Consider the following 21214-nt stretch of genomic DNA (forward strand, 5'->3'; position numbering starts at 1 on the left):
ATCCGCAAGGTCGTAGTTGTCGTATTAACCGAGATCTCGCATTTTTAACGGTCATTTTTTCTCTTGTTAGATTTATATTACTTTACTCCAAATCTCTTTACTCAAAAAATCATAGTTTGATATTGGTTATTTTTAAGAAGATTTACTGGTACAAAAAGGAAAAGACCGGGAACATGAGTCTGTAAGTATAATTAAATTAATTCAATAAAGTATTCAATCAATGGTTTCTTATCGAATTAGTATGGAGTCCTTAGATTTTATGCATCTATCTAGCTAAATATTGTTTTCAAAGGCCAAAGGGTTATTCTGGTTTGATATGAATATCTAGAAGTAATCAACTTCTTAGATGGAAGTCTTGACATACCGTATATAACGCAGGGATATTTCATGTACCATTTTATCAAAAATATTTAGCAAATGGAACAATAAATGTTCAAGATTGCTCAAAAGTAGACAACAGCCATTAGCATAACTATTTTCGGTGAAATGTCAAATTTCTTAAGAACATCAAACGTCAGTAAAAGTAATCTGTGCCAAATTAATCAGATGACCTGGACACCATAAAATACTAAATTTTATAGATATATACTTTGTTATTTTAGTATAAAACAAAATTGATATCCTTTTCCAATAAATAAAACGCTCATAAATATGTAAAAATATAGTAAAGTAAAACTGTTCGAAGCGAAACGGCTTTGCACTAAATTTGTTTGTTAGCCTGTAGCTTCTGAGCAAGGTCTTTAATAAATTCCCACTTTATACAAACAAAAAACGTGTATAAAAATAAATTAAAAGGACAATAAGCGAAATTAAAATTATCATTCTACATTTTACTTAAATTTTACCAAGCTCGAATAGAAAATATCCTATCACATAAATTGCTCCCTGAACTGACCTAACAGTGAGTGCGCAAAGCTGAACCGCAAATGAGGCACTAACAATTCGGAGTAGAAAACGCGTAACGACGTTCTCCGGACATCTTGCGGACGTTTAAAAATCACTCTTGTGACCTAAATGTGCCGTTTGAATGTGGTCTAGACCACTTGAATCCCGTTTCGATATTCGCATTTCCTATCCATACATAGACGAATGCGGAATATAAATCGAAGTGATTTTTTCGGATTGAGGAATAAATAATTTAGTTTTACGTGACAATGTTTATGTAGATTTTATATAATTATCACTAATATGCTATATTAGTGATATCATCAATGAATTATAGGAAATTAAAAATAGGAGGATATTTTGCAACATGGCTGGGTCATTAGGGAACACATAACTAAAATATTGAAATCACGTAACACAATAATAAGATTGGCTTTACCAAGTCTTCGTCTATTGGTCTGTTCGCTTACATTATTTTTTAAGACGTGATAAAGTCGATTTCTGATTCCTACAGCTGTACTATGACGATATCGGAGCTAGTTCCAAGTCCTCTAGTGTAATCTCCAGTTTCCAAAAAACGGATATTAATACTATGCACAGTACTATAAGTATTACAGATATAGCAGAAATGCCTATCTACGAAATTGATAAATATGAGAAAAACCACTCTCAGATGTGAAAAATAGCAAGTCACCTGGGCCAGACGAAGTAGTTGTCGACGTTATAATGACAGGAGAAAAATAATTGCTAAAAGCACTGAAGCTACTATTAAATCAGTGCTTATCAAAAGGCATAACACTTAAACAATGGAATAGTTCAACTATTTATTACTCTTGTACACCAAAAAATCGACACGACCGACTTAAGGACTTAACTATAGACCGATTTAACTAGAGACCGATTAGCCTGCTATCTTTTATACAGGGTGTCCCAAAAATATACCGTTAAACTTCAAGGGGTGGTAGCGAACATTAAAACAAATATTTTTTGTCCGGTAAACATATGTCCGCAAATGAGCTGTTTGGGCTTTAGAGCAAAAAAACTATTTTTGGTTCTATTATTTTGCTCATTAACTGCATCGCTAGTTGCAGTGCAATTTATTCAATATTTTGTTCGTTAACAAACGAATTATTGTTTACAATACTTGCTCAAAATGCCGCATTAGAAACAGGTGTTTTATAGACCAAACTTTTTAGATAACCCCAAGGAAAAAATCTAGGGGATTGAAATCAGAAGATCGCGCGGGCCAGGCAACGGGACGCGTACGCCAACGGGACCTCTTCTTCTAATCAATCGTTGGGAAAATCGCTGATCTAAATACCGGCCGTACCCAAAAGTTCCGGCTTTGGCAGTGTTGCTTTTACTAGTTTTTATGCTCAAGTTTCAACCAGTATCTGATATGTCTTTGCAGGTTTTATCTCTGACGCATAAAGCATATTAGTTCCAGAACCAGGACCAGTCCTATAGTCTGTTGTTGATCCTTTTCATTGCTTTAAGTTGGATTGCCTGCGGAGACACGTCAGGATTCTCATTATGTTTGCCTAAGGGTCTCTTGCATTCAGGCCCAGGTCCAGCGTGAATTGCCTGCCCTATTGCCCATCCTTTAGAACGCCTACTGCTACCCTGATCTTCGATTGTGTGGCCGCAGTGTACTATACTGAGTAGCCGCCGTAATTAATCCGGGTAAGTTCTGTTCCTAGTGGTCACTTTCCTTCTTTAATTGCAAAGTGTTTCGCTTAGCTGTGTGACTTTGGTTTTATTGATTTCAGATACCATTCATATTGCCATTCATACAAATTCCTGTATCTTGTCGAATAGGACCTTGTTTTTACTGGGATATTTAACAACCTGCTCCAGTATATGTGCAAGTATATAAATTTTAAGGAAATAGGTATAAACATAAATGGCATAAATCTATGCCATCTGCGATTTATGGATGATATTGTTTTGATATCCGACTGCATAAATAAAGCCAGAGAAATGTTTCAGAGACTGAACTCTGCTTCCAATAGATGGGACTAAAAATTAACTTCTCTAAAACTTAACTGATGATAAACCTAGTAATAGGCGGCTATACAAGTCAATGAAAGACAACCAGAGGCAACAATCAACTACAAATATATGGGTCACGAAATACGTATAAGTCGTGACAACCAAATGTCCGAACTGGCTCATAGGGCTCCTAACATTCCTTCTATCCACTTCCGGTATGTTTAAAGAGAGGGGTATTCAATCAGTGCGTACTACCTGTTCTAACATATGGTGCGGAGACCTCAACATTAATGAAGAAAACAGCGAACAAGTTAAAAACTGAACATTATTACCTTGTAGTAAAATCGGGCAAAGTATGTTGCAACCCAAGTAACAATTTAGGTTCTAAAAAGGTTATAAATAACTCCTAGAACCTGTTTAAGAAAAATTATTGATTATGCCATTAAGCACAAAAAACGTTATTTATTAGCCCACATAACCTCCTGTAGTAAAAACAGGCCCAGCCTTAAAGAGGTTGTCGTTGCCAATAGGCCCTGGCCAATTTGAAACCGGATCGCATATCACAGAACCTATATAGCTAATAGAAATAACCTTTATCGAACCCGAAGATGCCTAAAAGTAACCTGTGTAGAACCTGAAAGCTTTTACGCCTACCTGTTTACAATCCTTTAGCAAAGTCTTTTTAGACTTTTAAGTGGTTATATAGTTTGGCCTGTTCGCCGGCTTTTGGCATTTCAGATACATATTGAAGTATTAAAATTTTGCCATTTAGTTTTAAATATGGTATTTCAGAGACACCAAAGTATAAAAATCTGACCTTTTAGTTTTAAATATGATACAGCCAGGGTAAAAAAAAGGAAACGCCAAAATAAAAAGCAATGGCGACATTTTCAGTAAGTATGACTTTATTTTAGAAAAAAATATATTATACTGGAATAGATGACCGATTTTCATTGCGTACACCAGTTTGAAGCTGGGTGTAATTTAACTGTAAAACACGCGCGCCTTTGATATCTTACAAATTAAACATTATTCAGTGCCAATAAAAAAATAAAAAATTAATATATTTTTATTTCTGAGATGCTTTAGTGATAATATGTATTTAAATGCTCCAGTGTATTTATATATTATCTAAATTGTTTAGATATTACATTATTTTTGCCTGTATTTAAATAGCTTATAAAAATGGAAGAATTACATTTTTTCTTCAAAATGGACGCCTAGCAGGGTATGCTTTTAAGCTGCTATAATAACTTAAGTAAGTATCAAAAGCTATGTCGTAGGACAAAAGGCTTAAAAAAATGCCAGTGGGCTTTAAAAAAAGCTAAAACAGGGCTAACTAGCATCTTCCAGGACTTATAGGCCACTTTTAATAACCAATTAGCTGGCAAAGTCTGGGCGAATTTCAATAAATGGCTTTTAGGCATTTAGTAGGATCTATTGGCATTATTTATATTGTCAATATTTTATTTGTCATATTTACCTGACCAGTTGTAATTCGTTGGAAATTTCGCTTCACTTTTCTTTTAAAATTACCACTTCCTACAATTTTGTGCCAAGACATCCCTGTATTCTAAGAATAAATGACATAGGATTTAATAGTCGCGACCGTCCGCAAACTGTGTTTTATTGTGACTAGTTGGTTAAACCTTATCCCATAAAGTTATCTTATTATCCATATGACTTTTAGCAAGTCCTTTAGGTGTTAAATAATGCTATATTTTCCGGAATAGGCCGTATAAAGTGCCAAATAGTTAGGCAATTGATTCAAGACCATATGGTTCTGAATAGGTAATTGTAATGCTAAAATCGTTCTATATTGGAATTTTGATTGCCAAATTAATGCTGAAATATAACCTCTCCAAAACCTTATTATCTCAAAATCATCAAGGGCATCAAGCCTTCGTTTATGGCCATAACAACGTTATTGTTGACACTTCACTAGAACTAATTAGATTTTTAATTTACCTAAGGTTCCTAGTTCCTATTAGCACAAAATTTAACCTAAATAGTTCCATCAAGCAAGCCAATGACTGCAGAACCTTGGTGGGGCTAAAAGGCAACTTTAAAAACCAACTGTTTGAGAAAATGTTACTTGGGAAGGCTAAACGACAATTGTTGGAATAGGAAAATCTGAGAATGGTAATCAAGAGAATATGCAATTAGGAGAACAGGCTATCCTGATGCCAGATGGCATGATGACATAAGATCTTAACTTTCTAATACCATTAAAAAGTCATGCTATTTAAAGCCATTGTATGCAAACAGAAATATAGCTAATTTTAAAGTAAGGAAAAAACTGTATGAGTCTTTAGTACTACCTATTATGAATTACTGCAATATTGTTTTTATTTTCCATGTTTAGACAAAATCAGTGCGTACCGTTTGCAGAAGCTGCAAAATCAATGCTGCAGATCTATTTATGGACTGAGAAAGTATGATAGAGTCTCTGCAAGGCTATGTGAACTTGGTTGGCTGCGCGTGGAAAATCTATTCTCTTTGCAATTGGCGGTTTTTGTGCATAGACTGCTAGCGTCGTCTATTCCTCCCTACCTCCCCAAAAAATTTACTTTTCGGAAAAATTTACATGAAGCAAATCTAAGATTTATAAATAAGTTGTCAATTCCTAGATATCAAACAGCCTTTTCGTCGTAGTTTTCTGTATAATATTGTGGCAATTTACAATGACCTTGTTCCGAATCCTATAAAAGAAATGTTAGTAGCGGGTTTCAACAAAAAACTAAAGCTGCATTTTTTAACAAAACAGAATTGCTAAATTGTCAGTGGGTATTTTTTATTTTATAATTTTTGATTTTTATGGACCAGTGAGTGTATATCTGTTTATTTTTATATTACTACTAGCTGAATGCCCGCGGCGTTGTTCGCGTGGAATTTGAAAATATTAGACAAGTTCTACTGAAGGACTTCTTTGTAAACAACATTTTTTGTTTTGCCTTCTTGTAATATGTAAAAATATCAATTTTCAACGTTAAAAAAGTTAAAAGTTTAAAAAGAAAGAATTTTCACCCCTTCAGGGTGGCGGAATTTTCAAAAATCTGTTGAAATTAAATTGAAGTGTTTTACAGTTTTTTTTTCCCGAAAAGCAATCAATTTAAGGATCAAAAAGATGTTAAAATCTTAAAGGGTGGTTTTAACACAAAAAACAAAAAAATGGAAATTAGGTAAAAAAATAAAATAAAAATGACGTGTTTCACCGTTTTTTTTTAAAAGTACATAGATTTGAAGCTATGATACATAAGGGGTGGTTTTAACCCCTTCCCAATGAAATTTAAAAAAATTCCTTCTTAGTGGACGCCTACATGACCATAGGAATGCTGTCCCTAAATTTCATATTTGTACGTTTTACCGTTTGGGTTGATTATCAGTCAGGACAAGTCTTTTTATATATAAGATTAGTGTTACCATTATAAATATTTTTTTTTCTTTCTGTTGTGCTATCTAAAATAATTTTGCCTACATTTTTAAATAGATTAGCCTTTGGCTAGACTTCGCCTATGTACACTATTGAAAAGTACAAATAAAGCCATTATTTATTTATTTATTTATTTAAGATGTAACTACACTAACTGGATCCAGATTGCTCAGGATAGGAAGTTGTGGAAGCAAATAAGGGAGACCTATGTCTAGCAGTGATAACATAACGATCACTTCTTTCCTCCTGAATCAACGCAACCATAGCATCCGCTGTTTTAGAATGAACAGCAGGCATTTTTAGCTCAAATAGCACTTTAAACGACTTGCTAAACACAAACTGTGCAAAACTTTGACAAATATCCATCAAAAAGGAGCTAAATAGGTATGGGGGAAAATGGAAAAGGATTGGAGTTCAACCAATGACATCAGATTAAAATGACTCTAGAGCAAAGCAAGTATTAATAAAAAGTCAAACAAGAACATTTAGCCTTAATGACGTGTGAAAGAAGACTCTATTTTACATCTTTTGAATATGCTGCGCATGTAATTGCCTTTCAGTAGAAAATATTTGGAATGGCAAAAACAAAGATAATATTTTAATAATGCACTTGATGTTTTTTTGTGTAAGTCAAATAACTGAAATATTTTCAATCTTTTCTTAAATTAAAAAATTACAGTAATGTTTAAGTACCTACCAATAATCCAATTTTAATATCAATTATTGCAATAAAAAATATAGCAAACTTCCTAGATATTTATTATCTACTATACATATAAAAACCGAAACTAGATTATAATATAAAAAACTAAATTTCTTCTTCAGAATCATCCGAGTCTGACTTGATAATCCCCAAAGTTTTGGCAACACTTTTCACGTTTGAAATCACCTCCTCTTGCACCAAATTAAAACTCATCGCGAGCAAGGATATACCGAAGAGAAGATATAAAGAACACAAGGCTATACCAACTGTAGCCACATAACTGCAAAACATAATTATATTACCAGAAGAACTTTATTTAAAAAAATCAATTCTTACCTATCGTTCGTGACACGTTTTGCAGGAACTAAATCACCAAAGCCTATAGTGGTCAACGTAATGAAACAAAAATAAGCCGCATCCAGGTAGTTCCAGTTTTCCCAGTATTGAAACAGGAAAGCCCCAGCTAAAATTTATTGTTAAAAATTTTACATATGGATATTTAAATATTTATTACCTAAAATGTATCCTACAACAAGTAAGACACACAACCAAATAGGCACAGGCCTGGGCTTGCCTTTACCTTCTGGCTCATAATAAGAATTATATTCATCTTCAGAGTCAGACGGGTCATCTAAATATTTCGTTTTTTGTCCGTACCCTAACGGGGTCATCATTTTTGGGCTAGAGTTTGCTATAAATACCCAATTAATTAAAACAAAAAAAAACAAAATATAATGTAATCTAGCTTACGCATTGGAGAACGCGATCTCTTAGGCTTAATTTTCCGCCTATTTTTGGGTATTTCCTCATCATCTCTTTCAGATGATGACTCGGGAGTAAAACTCCTTGGAGGTTGTAGATAATTGGATGTTCTAGGGGCAGAAACTGCCCGTCTAGCTAAAACATATCTAATATGCACACCCAGAAAATTTAATTAAAATCAAAAAGGGACAGAACAGGGTGCTAAAATACCAACACAAAATTTAGCGTAATGTGTAAACAAACAGGGTTATGTAAAAAAAGACTATTAGGATTTTATAGTAGAAGAAGAATACGGGTTAATTCAAATCGGAAGGCAATTACAGGAGCTCCATTTTACGGGTTTCCAGAGTGCTGATGACAAATGTTTGATTTCCACTAATAATTTTTTCAATTGGTTTTCTGAATCGTTTTAGTATGGATGATTCAGTTTCATTCGTTACTTGAATTGCTTGTACTGAATTTACAGATCGCGTTCCTGTAATCCGCCTTCTTTTAAATCAACGCATACAGGGAAGGGTGAAAACTTCACTGTACCTGGTGAAGGATCTCTTACATCGGTTTCAACTTTTCTTAAGGTGATGCCTGTAGCAAACAATATTGATAATGTAAAATAGCATGTAAACATTTTTGAAGTAATAAAAACAATATTAAGCAACTATTTAAAAGGCAAATACGAGTATATTGTAAGATTGTTATTCTCAATATTCTTCTTGTAACTTCTCTGAGAATCCGTCATTATTAGGCAATTAATTAAATTATAATTATCAAACTCTTTCTTATGGATTATTAATCTAATTTAAGAAACAGAAAAATAATAATTTGATATAAAATTGTTTGATCGGGCAAATCTAAATATTTTTTTTAACTCTATTATAGAGCCTTTAAGATGAATTTAATACAATTTAAAATATCGACAATAAATAATTCTTTTAGACGAGTGACCACTCAACCCACAAATCTCCAATGTCTTATTTGCAAAAAGATTAATATTATCATCAAGAGAATTTATCTACATCTTCTCACTTAATAAATAATCAAAATAAAACTGTTTAGTTATAATTAAGCCCTTAAGGTTAGGCTAATGAAAAAACTTAGAAAGTAAAAAAGTTTTCTGATCTACATTAATGATCTTGAGAGTGGTGAACTTATTCTTTTTTGCGATATTATTTAAAAACACTAATATTTTATGGATTTGCAAATATATTTTTATGAGTCATATATGTAGGGTAGTTTTGTTAAGCTATTTAGACATAAGTTTGGCTAAAAATCAGCATTTGTATCTATCTAATCATTAAGACTTGTCACATCTTGTCAATGAATCAGTTACTTCCTTGAGTATTAAAATTGATACCAAACTTGTATGAGATGCATATATAGGCCTTTTTGTTAGAAGGGATCAAAATGAACGAATCGGAGCTGTCCAATTTTATATAAAAATTATTATACATAGTTTTGGACATCTTGGATTATTCTTAAAATTGCGGAAAAAAATTTGCCCACTATTAGGTCATCAAACTCATCTCTTAGTTCTTGTCTCTCTTTACTTAAAGACCCTTTAGTACTTTTAATACCTCAATAGGATTTCGTATTTTTTGGTGAAGAATCTTCTCAAAAAATATGACCTGCAATAGTTGCCTGCCAATAACTTTCCTACGAAAATCATTGGGAATTCTCGAATGGGTAAAGTTGTTAAAGATACTGATATGAAAGAAGTTGACGATTTATCTGATTACAAACTTGTCTTATAGTTTTGGTTTATCCTCATTAAATACAGTAGGATATCGTTCTTACTAAGATTTTTATCATTTTCACAACAGCAACTTTATTACTAATGAGCAGTAAACATAAAGATGATATTTACTCTCTACCAACTATTATTGAAATGGTTTCATTCGTAAATAAGATATTACTACTTTTTAATTTTCATTCCGTATCTAAGCAGGCTTGATTACCTTTGTTAAAAAAACAAAATAAAAAGTGACAGGTTGTACAAAAAAAGAAAAATATACGAATATAAGAAACCAAGTAAAGATGTTTATTATTGTTCATGTAAGTCTCTTTTATTGTCTCAGCAATCTTATGCGAGTGCCTGTTTGGTTCAAAAAGATAAAGATTCTTTACAACACATTCAAAATTCTGGTTTAGTGTTTGCTTACAATATAAGAAAATATGCGTGCGGTAATGGTATTTAGTTTTTTTTGTTTTAAAAAAATTATTTTAACTCCCTATAAGAAATGCTTCCTCTCCGAGATACAGGGTGTTATTCTCTATTTTGACGAAGAATACGGGGGCAAAATTTCTTGATTAAAATCGGAAGCACTTTGTGTTTGTACAATGGTTACTTTATCGAGGCTTCACATCTTCTTTATTTCATCCGAAAGTTCGATGTTTGTGCTTAAATCTGCAATTATTTCACACTTGACATGAGGTTATGGCTGTTTGGTATCGCAACGTCTATGATATATGCTTTCTTTACTATACGAGCTCTGGCTATTAAATAACGAGACTGGTTACGAAAAAGAGTTTTATATAAAAATTATTATACATTCGAATGCTCCCCTTTAATATACTCCGCTCCCCTCGCCACACATCTTCCCATACGATTTTTCGATTGATCGAAGCAGTGCTGGAAGTCTTCTTTGGTGAGGGCCTTTAGGAGCTCTGCCGTTTTTTTGCTTTACCGCTTCCATCGACTCAAATCGGGTCCCTTTCAAAGCAGATTTTATCTTCGGAAACAAAAAATAGCTGCACGGGGCCAAATCTGGCGAATACGGTACGTGTTCGAGCACTGGAGTGCGCTTACCGGCCAAATACTGCTTCACAGATAGCGCGTTATGGGCAGGTGCGTTGTCCTGGTGCAAAATCCACGAGTTTTATTTCCACAACTCGGGCCGTTTCTTATGAACTCGTTCTCGCAGTATTGCCAAAACTGACAAATAGTAAGTCTGGTTGACAGTTTGACCCTCTGGAACCCATTCAGTCATCACGATACCGTTAATGTCGAAAAGAACGATCAACATTGCCTTGAATTTTGATTTGGACATCCTTGCTTTTTTTATTCTGGGCGATTCAGGCGTCTTCCAATGCATCGATTGCCGCTTGGTTTCAACATCGTATTGAAAAATCCACGTTTCGTCGCAAGTAATAATGTTTTTTTCATCAGTCCGGGATTTTTTTCTAACCTTTCAAGGACATCTGAGCAGACCTGTTGACGCAAGAGCTTTTGGTCAGGAGTTAGGTTTTTTGGCACCATCTTCGCACAGACTTTTATCATGTGTAATTCCCTGTGTAAAATTTTTCTAACCGTTTCTTTATCGGCGTTTACAGCCTCGACAATCATCCGGGTGCTCATTCGATGATCAGCACGCACAATTTGGTTGATTTTGGTCCCTGTTTCCGGAGTTGAAACGGGCGACCTGAGCCTCTCGGCCCTCACTAAAGCGCTTACACCACTCAAAAACACGCGCAAGAGAGAGAGAATTTTCCCCATAGGCCTCTTGCAACAATTTATAGCACTCAGTCGGAGTTTTTTTCAATTTAACGAGAAATTTAAGATTGATGCGTTGCTCTTGTCTTTCGTCACACATGGTTTTCAGCACGAGAAAAAAACACGTTCGTTTCAAACCGCTACAGCACGAATACTACTATACGATACTATAATTACTATACTATACTACTATACTATAATAGTGATGAAAACGTGTTTTGTTACGTGCATAGACAAGATATCTAGATACCCAACGCACTACTCGTTTTTTCCCCACCCGTCTAGGTCGCCCTCTAGGCACACAGTCTCGTTATTTAATAGCCAGACCTCGTAACGTCAAGCTTGTGTTAGATTGTGTTCTTTGGATAGTTACAACAGAAACGTTATTAACATTATTAACGGTAAAGTCTGTCTATTTGCTGATGATACTAGTTTTAACTGGAGTAATCCGGATATTTCTACACTTCATAGAACCGTATCAAGTGATTTAACTACTATCAAATCATGGTGCGACTCTAATCTCCTTTGTCTCAACATTTCCAAAAGTTAAATGTTGTCCTATAAAAATACCTTGCAATCTTTTGTACTTGGTAACGCAACACTTGACGAAGTTGATTCTGTAAAGTTTTTAGGGCTAGCTGTTGACAACTGGTTAAAATGGGACACACATATTGACTCTTTATCAAGAAAATTAAGTTCCGTTTGTTTTGCGTTAAGATCAATTTCTAAGGAGCTTAGCCTGTCTACTTCTAGAACAGTTTATTTTGCCCTTTTTGAATCGCACCTTCGATACCCCCTTCCATTCTGGGGTATATGTAGTGCAACTCAATTTAACCGTATTTTTAGACTACAAAAGAGAGCTCTCTTTTATTATATACTGAGACTTAAATACAGAAGTCATTGCCAGAATTTCTTCAAAAAATTTCAAATATTAACTCTTCCATCTTTATTCATATTTGACTCCGTTTGTCTAATACGCAAACACGGTTCAGCATCTGATAGGCCTTCCAATAGTTATCCACTTAGAAACACGGAACATCTATACCTGCCTACCCCACATTCAGAGTTGGTCAAGTTCCATATTATATAATGCAAAAAAATGCACATCTCTGCCATTGGAAATGAATTCCATCACATCTTTTTTTGCATTTCGTAAAGCATTAAAAGCATTCTTACTGGAGAGAGCTTTTTACACAGTTAACGATTTTTTTTTGTAATCATTGATTTGAAATTTCGCACTAGCTGATTATGTATTTTTACTATCTGTACATGTTTAGGTATACTGCTTTGTGTAGCTATTTTAGGATTTTTTATAATTTTTTAAACATTTTTTTTAACATAGAGAGATTTTTTAATGATTTTTTTTGACATTTTATATATTAAATTGTGTATTTTATAATAATATTTTTGACTACTTACAATTTTTAAATTGTAATAATGTGTATATATTGTAGATATTTTATTCTATTCTATTAATTTATTTTTTTTTTTAATTTTGTTTTGTTTGTATTTTTGTGTCTTTTTTGTTTTACAGCTTTGTCTACAAATTGTAACAATTTCTTGACAATAAAGCATTGATTGATTGATTGATTGATTGTGCCTTGTGTCACTGATGCAAGTTTCACATTACTATTTGGCGTTAGTTACGCTTCTTTTCAGCTAGTATCTTAAGACTGCTGGAAAAACTGAGAGCTTCGTTTGAAATACATCCTATATAATTTAGCCACCCAAGAGCTTCATAGCTACTAGCACTGATAACATCTTAGCAGAGTGGCAGGCTAATTAATACGTGTCAATCAGTATATTAACCAGTGTGCTATAAATTCAATTGTTGAAGAAATAGAAAATCAGTTCGATATTTAAGGGGGTTAGAACCTAAACGAAGATTTATTACATTTTCAACAAGATCCCACTATGTTCTTCTTATAAGGCAATTTTTACATGATGCGTTTCTAGATCAGTGGATTGGGAGAAGGGGTCCAATAGAATAGCCGGCAAGATCACCAGATCTAATACCCCTCGACTTTTTTCTCTTAAAAACTGTCTAGTTTAAAACGCAACCAACTTCACTCGATGATGTTCGGCAATGGATTATTACAGTGTATTGTTATTCTTACAATGTAAATCTATTTCAAAACAAGTGTTTTAAAATGTAAGAAATGTAGTATTCACCTGTATACAAATTTAAGAAAAAATTGTATGCAGGTGAATACTACTCCACAATACCTTTAATTTAAGGTATCACAAAACGGATGGTGATATTTAACATTTTAGGGTTGGGATGCATCGGGTGACTCACCCTATAACCAAAATATGGTGGTTTTAGTTTCCCTTATTTGTATAACATTTGTGCCAAATTGCGCTTTTCTAACTTTTTTAGTTTCAGAGGTATTTGCATTGAAAGTTTTTAAATTGACACCTTCTATATACGAGTTTGCCTTAATGAGAATGAAATAAGAAAATTATGATGACTGATGACTTCAACAAAAGCCTTTAAAAAGTCAATAATATAAATAAATTATAATAATCGAATTGATTAATTGAATAAATTTACATTATTTTGTATTTTTCATATACCTAATCAGCTTACAATTATTTAATCAATTTAATACGTAACAAGTTAGATATCTCTTCTTGCAAAAAAAACTGCGTTATAAAATCTAGTCAGTTCATCGAGCTGTTTATTTGCCATTCATTGAAATCACAGTCCAGCAGTTTTTTATTGACTGAAGTTTTAATAACATCAGGTATAATGTGTGGCCTTAGCTACATTTCTCACTGGAATGACTCTCCTCAAATTATAACGCATATAACAAATTAAAAGCATAGGCATCATATTTTTGTTAACGAAACATTTATACCACACGCAACGTTAAGGTTTTCCTGCAACTTAGCTTATTGCTTATGTTTTTTTACTTAATCAACCAGTTCCTATATTAGTAGCAGACAACTCCACAGACTTTTGATAAATTCAGAGTTAACTTTTACTATATCTTACTATAATAACAGCTAATGTGAATGGTATGTGCAATATTCAATAAGAAACTTATTTGCCCTCTTATTATAGTCCTCAACTATTTTTACGCATTAACTACATCATATCGAATCAAGTCAATCAGTCGTAATTAAAGTGTAAGCAAATAATAAGTGTAAAACAGTACAGCTATTAAAAAACTAGTCTACGAGTCCTTACCTGGAATCTTTCCAGTAAAAATATCATCAGCCCCGATCACATACTTATTACACAAAATTGGAGTATTAGCCAACAACATCGGATCTACCTCCATCTCTTTAACCTTCTTTCTATCCAATGAGCTTCCTCTGGCTGGCAAATTATTCACTCGATGATTCGTAGCGGATTTTGTTGGTTCAGAAAAACGATTGGGGCGACTGTTTGGTACACTAGCACCTCTAGAGGTGAGGGGCTTATGATTAAACTCATCGGGATATCTAAAAGAGTATAAGATTGTATGATTGTAAAGTTTTATGACTGAAATAGAAGAAAACCTTAGTTCTGTATCTGAATGATATACGGGACCATTTTCAGATACTCCATATCCACTATCAGCTGATTTTCCAGAAGTTCTTATAGGTCTCCTAAATGAAGTAGCGGATTTTGATCGAGACAATCGGGAACTAAAAGAAAAGAAAAGAAGTCTTAGGTTATTCTATTATTTTAACCCTTGAGCATAAAAGTTTTTTATTACATTACTTAGCAATGCACTTACTCTGCTTTAACTGACATCCTAAATGACCGACCCCTTTGCCGTTTTTTCGGTTTTTTCTGGCACACGTAGCAGCATACCCTCCAATATAAAAATCTAAAAGATGTGGCCATGATGTCTCCTATGTTAGAGAGGCATAGCAACATAAGAGGGATACCCAGTATGGCGTAGAAGATGGTTACTACTTTACCCCAATTGGTTTTTGGAGTTATGTGACCATAACCTTAAAGATAAAAGAAATATTTACTATTAAACAAAAAAGGAAGGAGATTGAATTTTTGGATTTTTAGAGCAAATTTGTCTTGAAAATAGATCCTTACTGGACAAAATTAAACTTATTTTCATCAAAGAACATCTCCTTCGTGTTCGGTTTGGTCCTTCACATAATTAACACGCTATATTATAATGAGAATTATTTAAGCAAAGGGGTAATTCAATTAGAAAACAATATCTCTAATACATTAATCGAAACAGCAATGCAAAACGGAAGCAACTCGTAAGTCTATCTTTGTAGAATCGATCCTCATTTGAATTGGGCTTACAGAAACTAGTGCAAAGTTGCATATCATTGGCATATCTTTAAATTGTGTTATTTTATCTAAGTAGATGCTCAACATGCATTCCAATAAATATAATCTACACAAAAATGTAATCTATTTTTGAACGCATTTCTTACATTTTGAAACACTTTTCTTGGAATAGATGCACATTCTGTACTAATCCCTTGCCGAATTTAAACACAATGGATTTTAAACACAACAGTTTTTAAGTGACCCTAGAAAAAAAAACCTAGAGGGGTGTTAGATCTGGTGATCTCGCTGGTCATTCCATTGGATCTCTTTTCTCAATCCCCTGATCTGGAAACGCATCATGTATAAATTGCTTCACAGGAACAACATAGTGCGATGTTCCATCTTATTGAAAATGTAATAAATCTTCGTTTCGAATATCCAACTGATTTTCTATTTCTTCAATAATTTTAGGTTGAATGGTAACTTCCAACATTTCCAAGTAATTTTCGGGATTAAGGTTACCATTAATAAATAGAGACCCAACAATAGTATCATCCAATATTCCCGCTCACACATTGATTTTGTCTGGATACAGTGTGTGTCCTTCCCTGAAAACATGCGGATTTTCATCACTGCAGTATCTATAGTTGTGTTTATTTACATAACCATTAAAGAAAACGTATATTGTCGTCATTAAAAAAAATATATTTTAGCAACTCTTTAGTAGTAATATGTAATTTATTTGTCATTCTCTCGCAAAATTCTATTCTTGGGTCAGGATCGTCTATACGCAATTCTTGAAGAATTTGCATTTTGCATGGATATAAATCACTTAAATTAAGTACCTGACGTATAGATTCATGACAAATTCCTGCTATTGCTGAAGCTTGGAGGAGTCATAGCAAAATGTCCTAATACTTTTACTTCTGCCGCTTCATCAAGTACTTTACCCTGAACTTTTTTTCAAATTTCAGAAATAGTTGCCTCATATATCACTCAAGTAATTTTTTCTAGGATTTGCTTTGTTAAATTAGGCAGTTCTTAAAGCACAATGATTTTGAAAACCATAAATACATATTATTTCAATTCTTTCAGCCATACAGTAAAGCATTGTGTGAACTATTTGGGTGAGTCGGTGAAAAGTCACAAGACGATATACAATGTAAAATACTTTTTAAAACTAGGTTCAAACATCTACTTTCTGGTACGACCTAAAACTTGCATTCCAACTTAGTTAACAAACTCATTTATTAGATTTAAAAAATTATTAGTACTTTCGACTTTTTCGACTGAGAAGTACAACCTGACATACTTGACTTAGATTGGATATTGATCAATGGCAAACAAGAAAAAACAGTTTAGCGTAGAGTACTTAATTATCTTTTGCAACGGATTTATTACAAAGTGTGCATCTATTCCAGGAAGGCTTTCAGAAAGTTAGAATTAGTTTAAAAAATATTATTTTTTTAAATTAATTCTAATTATATAATAATTAAACAAAATAGCACTTTATAAAACAGCGTTTATTTTATTTAACTTATACTTTCTTTTATCCTGTATAAAACTTGATCCTGTATGAGCAATTCTTATGCAAGTGAATACTACTTCAAAAGACCTTTAATTTACGGACATTTAATCACAAATGAGGTGGTGCCATTTAAAATTTGTAGGGCTGGGGTGCATCAGGTCCAAGGGGTGACTCACCGATAACCAAAATATAGTGGTTGTACTTTCCTCGACCTGTATAGTATTTGTACCGAATTGCGCTTTTCTAATTTTTGTAGTTTCAAAGATATTTGCATTGAAAATTTTCAAATTGACTCACTGTATATATAAATCTTAGGGAAATAATAAACCAACTTCACACTCTGTTACACGTTTTTGATGGTTGATAAAACTGTAATTTTATCTATTTCTTTAATTGCTTAAGTAACCCCATAATCTAGTCAATAAATGACATCCTTTTGACCATTTCAATGAAAGGTTCAAGACCAAATTACAGGTGGGAAAATCCAATGCTGCTATACAGAACGTGCATAATAATGTTTTAAGCACGTTCTATATGGTACCTTGAAGAATACGTTACTAATACAGAACATGTTTATGGGTCATTATTTTTTTTAAATACAAATCGTAAATTTCTTTATGAAGTCAATATAAAAATTGATTAAATAATTGAAATACTACCCACAGGATATCCTTATTAGCATTCAATGGCACATTCACCTGATCTGATCGTGAAATTTGCCTATATTTCGTAACACCTCGCAAAATTTTAATTCGCCAAGACGTTTAACACTGACCTATATTTTAAACCAGTTATCCTTAAGAAAAATGTTTTTTTTATGATTAATTTTCATTTTATACATGCGAGGCATAATTAAAATTTTCAGAGAGACAACGTGTTTCTATTTTACATCGGGAAAATCCGGTGCTTAGTCAATTTAGCGGCCCTAATTTTGACAATGACCCAAAATTTCAATGTTGCTTCTCATCCTGTCATAAATACCCTTCGATGAAACGAAAAATTAATTTAGCATTGTTCTCTATGTTCGCTAATGAAGGGCCTTTTGATTAATGACCCACACACGTAACCAACGAACATCACACAGTGTGATTCCGTACTTCAATCTTTTTCCGATATTACGAAATTCTCGTGAATTCATTTTGATCAATTTCGAGTTTAATTAATGCAGAGGCCGTCGCAGCCGAATACTAATTATAAAATGGGATTTTGTTTCATCGGCCGCAAGGTTAATGACAAGGCTTGCGAACTTTTGTTCTTGATATTGTTTTGACGTTGTAATTTGTTCTATTAAGGTTCTTTTTTAATGAATTTAAATTATGGGATATGCCAGAATGGACAGACGACATTTCCTTAAATTTTAATTGAATTGCATCAAGGTTTTTAATATATTATTTATAAACTGTTTTAAAGATTATATAAGTCTAAAGAAATTAACTTAAAATATAATTTTGTTCTATATTATAATCAGAAATGTGTAAGGCAGTTGGAAGCCAAATGGACAGTTTTGTACAAGTCTCTTAATTGACCCGTGGCCCAAGCAAGAATTTGGAGTCACCTAAGTTGTGATTACTCTTATTTTCACTAGTTGCAACGTTGTTTTCAGTGCAAAATTTAGTTGCTTTTGCAACGATGTTTATTTTCGACCAAACTTCGACGTATTGCACCTGTATCGCGACTGTTGTAAAACTCTGCTATTTTTACAACGTATTTTTTTACTATAGATGGTAGCAGCAGTAATTTACACTTAAAACAACGACGTGCAGACGTATACAATTTTTCGAATCAAAAACCCATTAAAAACAACGTTTTTAATGGGTTTTGATTAAAAAAAATTTTTGTTTATTAAAGTTTGTAAAAAAACGTGCTGCATACGCGCAACAAACTGTAAGCAATAATTGAAAAATTAAAATTTTAGGTTAGGTCCATTCGTTCTTCCTCTTGCTTTAGGCCAATCAGGCACAACGATAGCGGGTTTCTTATGTAACCAATAAAAAAAAATACTTATTATTTTGTTTTCGAAATCCGCTATAAATTTAGGGCGTGTGTGTTATTTAGGGCTAAAATAACATCTTTTTACAGTAAACTATGTTCCGTTTATAAATTAAGTGCTTGTAAATCTTTCAAAATGGGTATTTTACCCGTATAATTCACTATATTAAACTACATACAAAACAAAGCTGCCTAATGGAGTTATCTATTTGTTTATTGTTAAAAAAGTAATTAATTTTTCTGTCGTTATAGCGTCCATCGGTCCAAAAATCAGTAACTCTAAAAACGTTGCAAAAGCGTTTAGAAAGTTAACGGGTAGTCTGCTTAGACTGCGTAACGTTGAGACAACCAAAAAAATCTCTTTCAAATTGTCTCTACGGTTAGGACAACGTAACAATGCAACGTTGTCGCGTCCAAAAATTGCTAATTGGGGGTGCTCTACCGAGGTGTCTATAAGGTGTTCCTATACATATTTCGAGAAATTAATTATTTTCTTTATTTTATGACCAAAATATAGCTCCAAATGAATTTTTATTACTTTATTAGTTAAAAGATGTTGTCTCTTTCTCCAACAACCTGGAAAAAAAATTCTTTCTCTTCTCTTCCTACCATGTTAGTATTTACTCTTCTTTTCTGCTAAGAAACAAAAACTTTCAGATTTATGGTAAGGTCTGCTTTGATTACTGAATGAACTTCTAGAGAAAACATGACCGCCACACTATAAGTACTCTTCTCTTCTAGAATCCACCAATATCGTATTGTAGACCAATCTTTATTGACCGACTTGTTAATTTTAACCAGCCCGACATTATTTTAAGTAATAAGGCCAATAAAATAGAAACCATCATTTATACTGCAGTGCCTTTATAAATAGTAGTAAGTATAATATAACAATTCGGTTTTTAAGATGTACCATTCGTAATACCAGTGGAATCACTCACAAATCTCTTTAGAATTTACAGAAACTTAATCTACTGATCTCTATCCCGCATTCGGTCATTGGGCAAGAATACGTGATTGTAAAAATAATGGTAATAATAACAATAATACTACTAATATATCAACAACAGGAGCAAGTAAGTTTATCGAAATTTTGATGTATTCCAGTTGCTGAACCAATTATTCCATCTACCTTAGAATTTAATTATTATATAAAGTTAAATTAGGTCATTACAACGCCTAATCCCTCTGATATATGCAATCACTGCAGCTGCCTTTCAATTCAGGGGTGCGTTAACGTCATTTGAAAATATATATTTTTTTTCAATTGAGCCTAATCTTTAAAAGGCGATAAAGCATCTAAAGTGTAGGCACATCTTGGAAATTGATAAATTTAATGATCGAATAAATATTATGCCGGGAGCTGCTATTCTAGAAAAGTGTACACCTCGATCTGATTTTTGTTGCATCCATTTTTTCTTTCATCGAAGGGGATTCCTTTGGGAAGACTTTTTTCAAAAAGTTGCGGTACAGCAGCAACTTTTGCCTCTCATGGCTTTCAATAAATAAATGCTGGCAATGAAATCGACATACATTTTAAGACAACCTTTGTGACAACCTTCTTTTATTTTCTGGTGTTTCCCTCATCATCATTATTAGAGAAGCTCCGGTTTTTTCATATTAATATAAGAGGTTATTAGAGAGAGGATTATTCTGGTAAAAGTCAAAATTTACCAAAGATCTTTTCACTTATTGGCATGGCTTTGGCTAATAAATTTAATATATTTTGTACGATCGAATCTTCGAATATTGGATTGCTAATTTCTGGAAGCGCATCCTGTTAGTATCTTTTAACAGAATTTTCATTATCGCCGCTAGGTATAAGTATACCAAGGGCACAACTCAGATCGTCAGTAAGTTTTTACTGCAGAATAACACGAGTATTTGTACTAGAGAAACATAAACAAATTTGGAATAGTTTGTAAGAGTGCTTTTTATATCTTTAAATGTACCTTTTATAAAATCATCTTTAATTTTTTCCTTGTAAATAGTAACTTATACTTAGACCTTAGATTTAAAATATACACTAATTGAAGAACTTTTTTATTGCTACCATTAATGTTACTTATTCGTACATAATTTTGTTACTGTAATTTCGCTTTAGCTCAGCCTTTTGCATAACAGGAAAATAATTTAGGATTTTATCCTCAATTGCTTTAGTTTATATTTTGGGATATTATTCCATAGTTTCATAAATA

At 33.0% G+C, this 21214-nt stretch overlaps 1 protein-coding gene across 3 annotated transcripts in view; it reads right to left on the reverse strand.

Annotated features, from left to right (window-relative positions):
* Positions 1–7052: 7052 nt before the first annotated feature.
* Positions 7053–21214, reverse strand: part of LOC126738749 (uncharacterized) — a 40636-nt gene continuing 26474 nt past the window's right edge. For 2 of the 3 annotated variants that reach the window (XM_050444186.1, XM_050444188.1), the window contains 8 exons: positions 14991–15210; positions 14770–14898; positions 14456–14712; positions 8310–8357; positions 7764–7910; positions 7528–7704; positions 7350–7476; positions 7053–7293 (listed from right to left, as the gene is read on the reverse strand). In XM_050444186.1, coding sequence (XP_050300143.1) covers positions 7119–7293; positions 7350–7476; positions 7528–7704; positions 7764–7910; positions 8310–8357; positions 14456–14712; positions 14770–14898; positions 14991–15210 — 1280 coding nt within the window. In that variant the 3' untranslated portion in view covers positions 7053–7118. The remainder of the gene's footprint in view (positions 7294–7349; positions 7477–7527; positions 7705–7763; positions 7911–8309; positions 8358–14455; positions 14713–14769; positions 14899–14990; positions 15211–21214) is intronic. The other variant, XM_050444187.1, reaches the window with a different exon arrangement.

Source organism: Anthonomus grandis, chromosome 7, assembly GCF_022605725.1.
Source record: "Anthonomus grandis grandis chromosome 7, icAntGran1.3, whole genome shotgun sequence".
Lineage (NCBI taxonomy): Eukaryota > Metazoa > Arthropoda > Insecta > Coleoptera > Curculionidae > Anthonomus > Anthonomus grandis.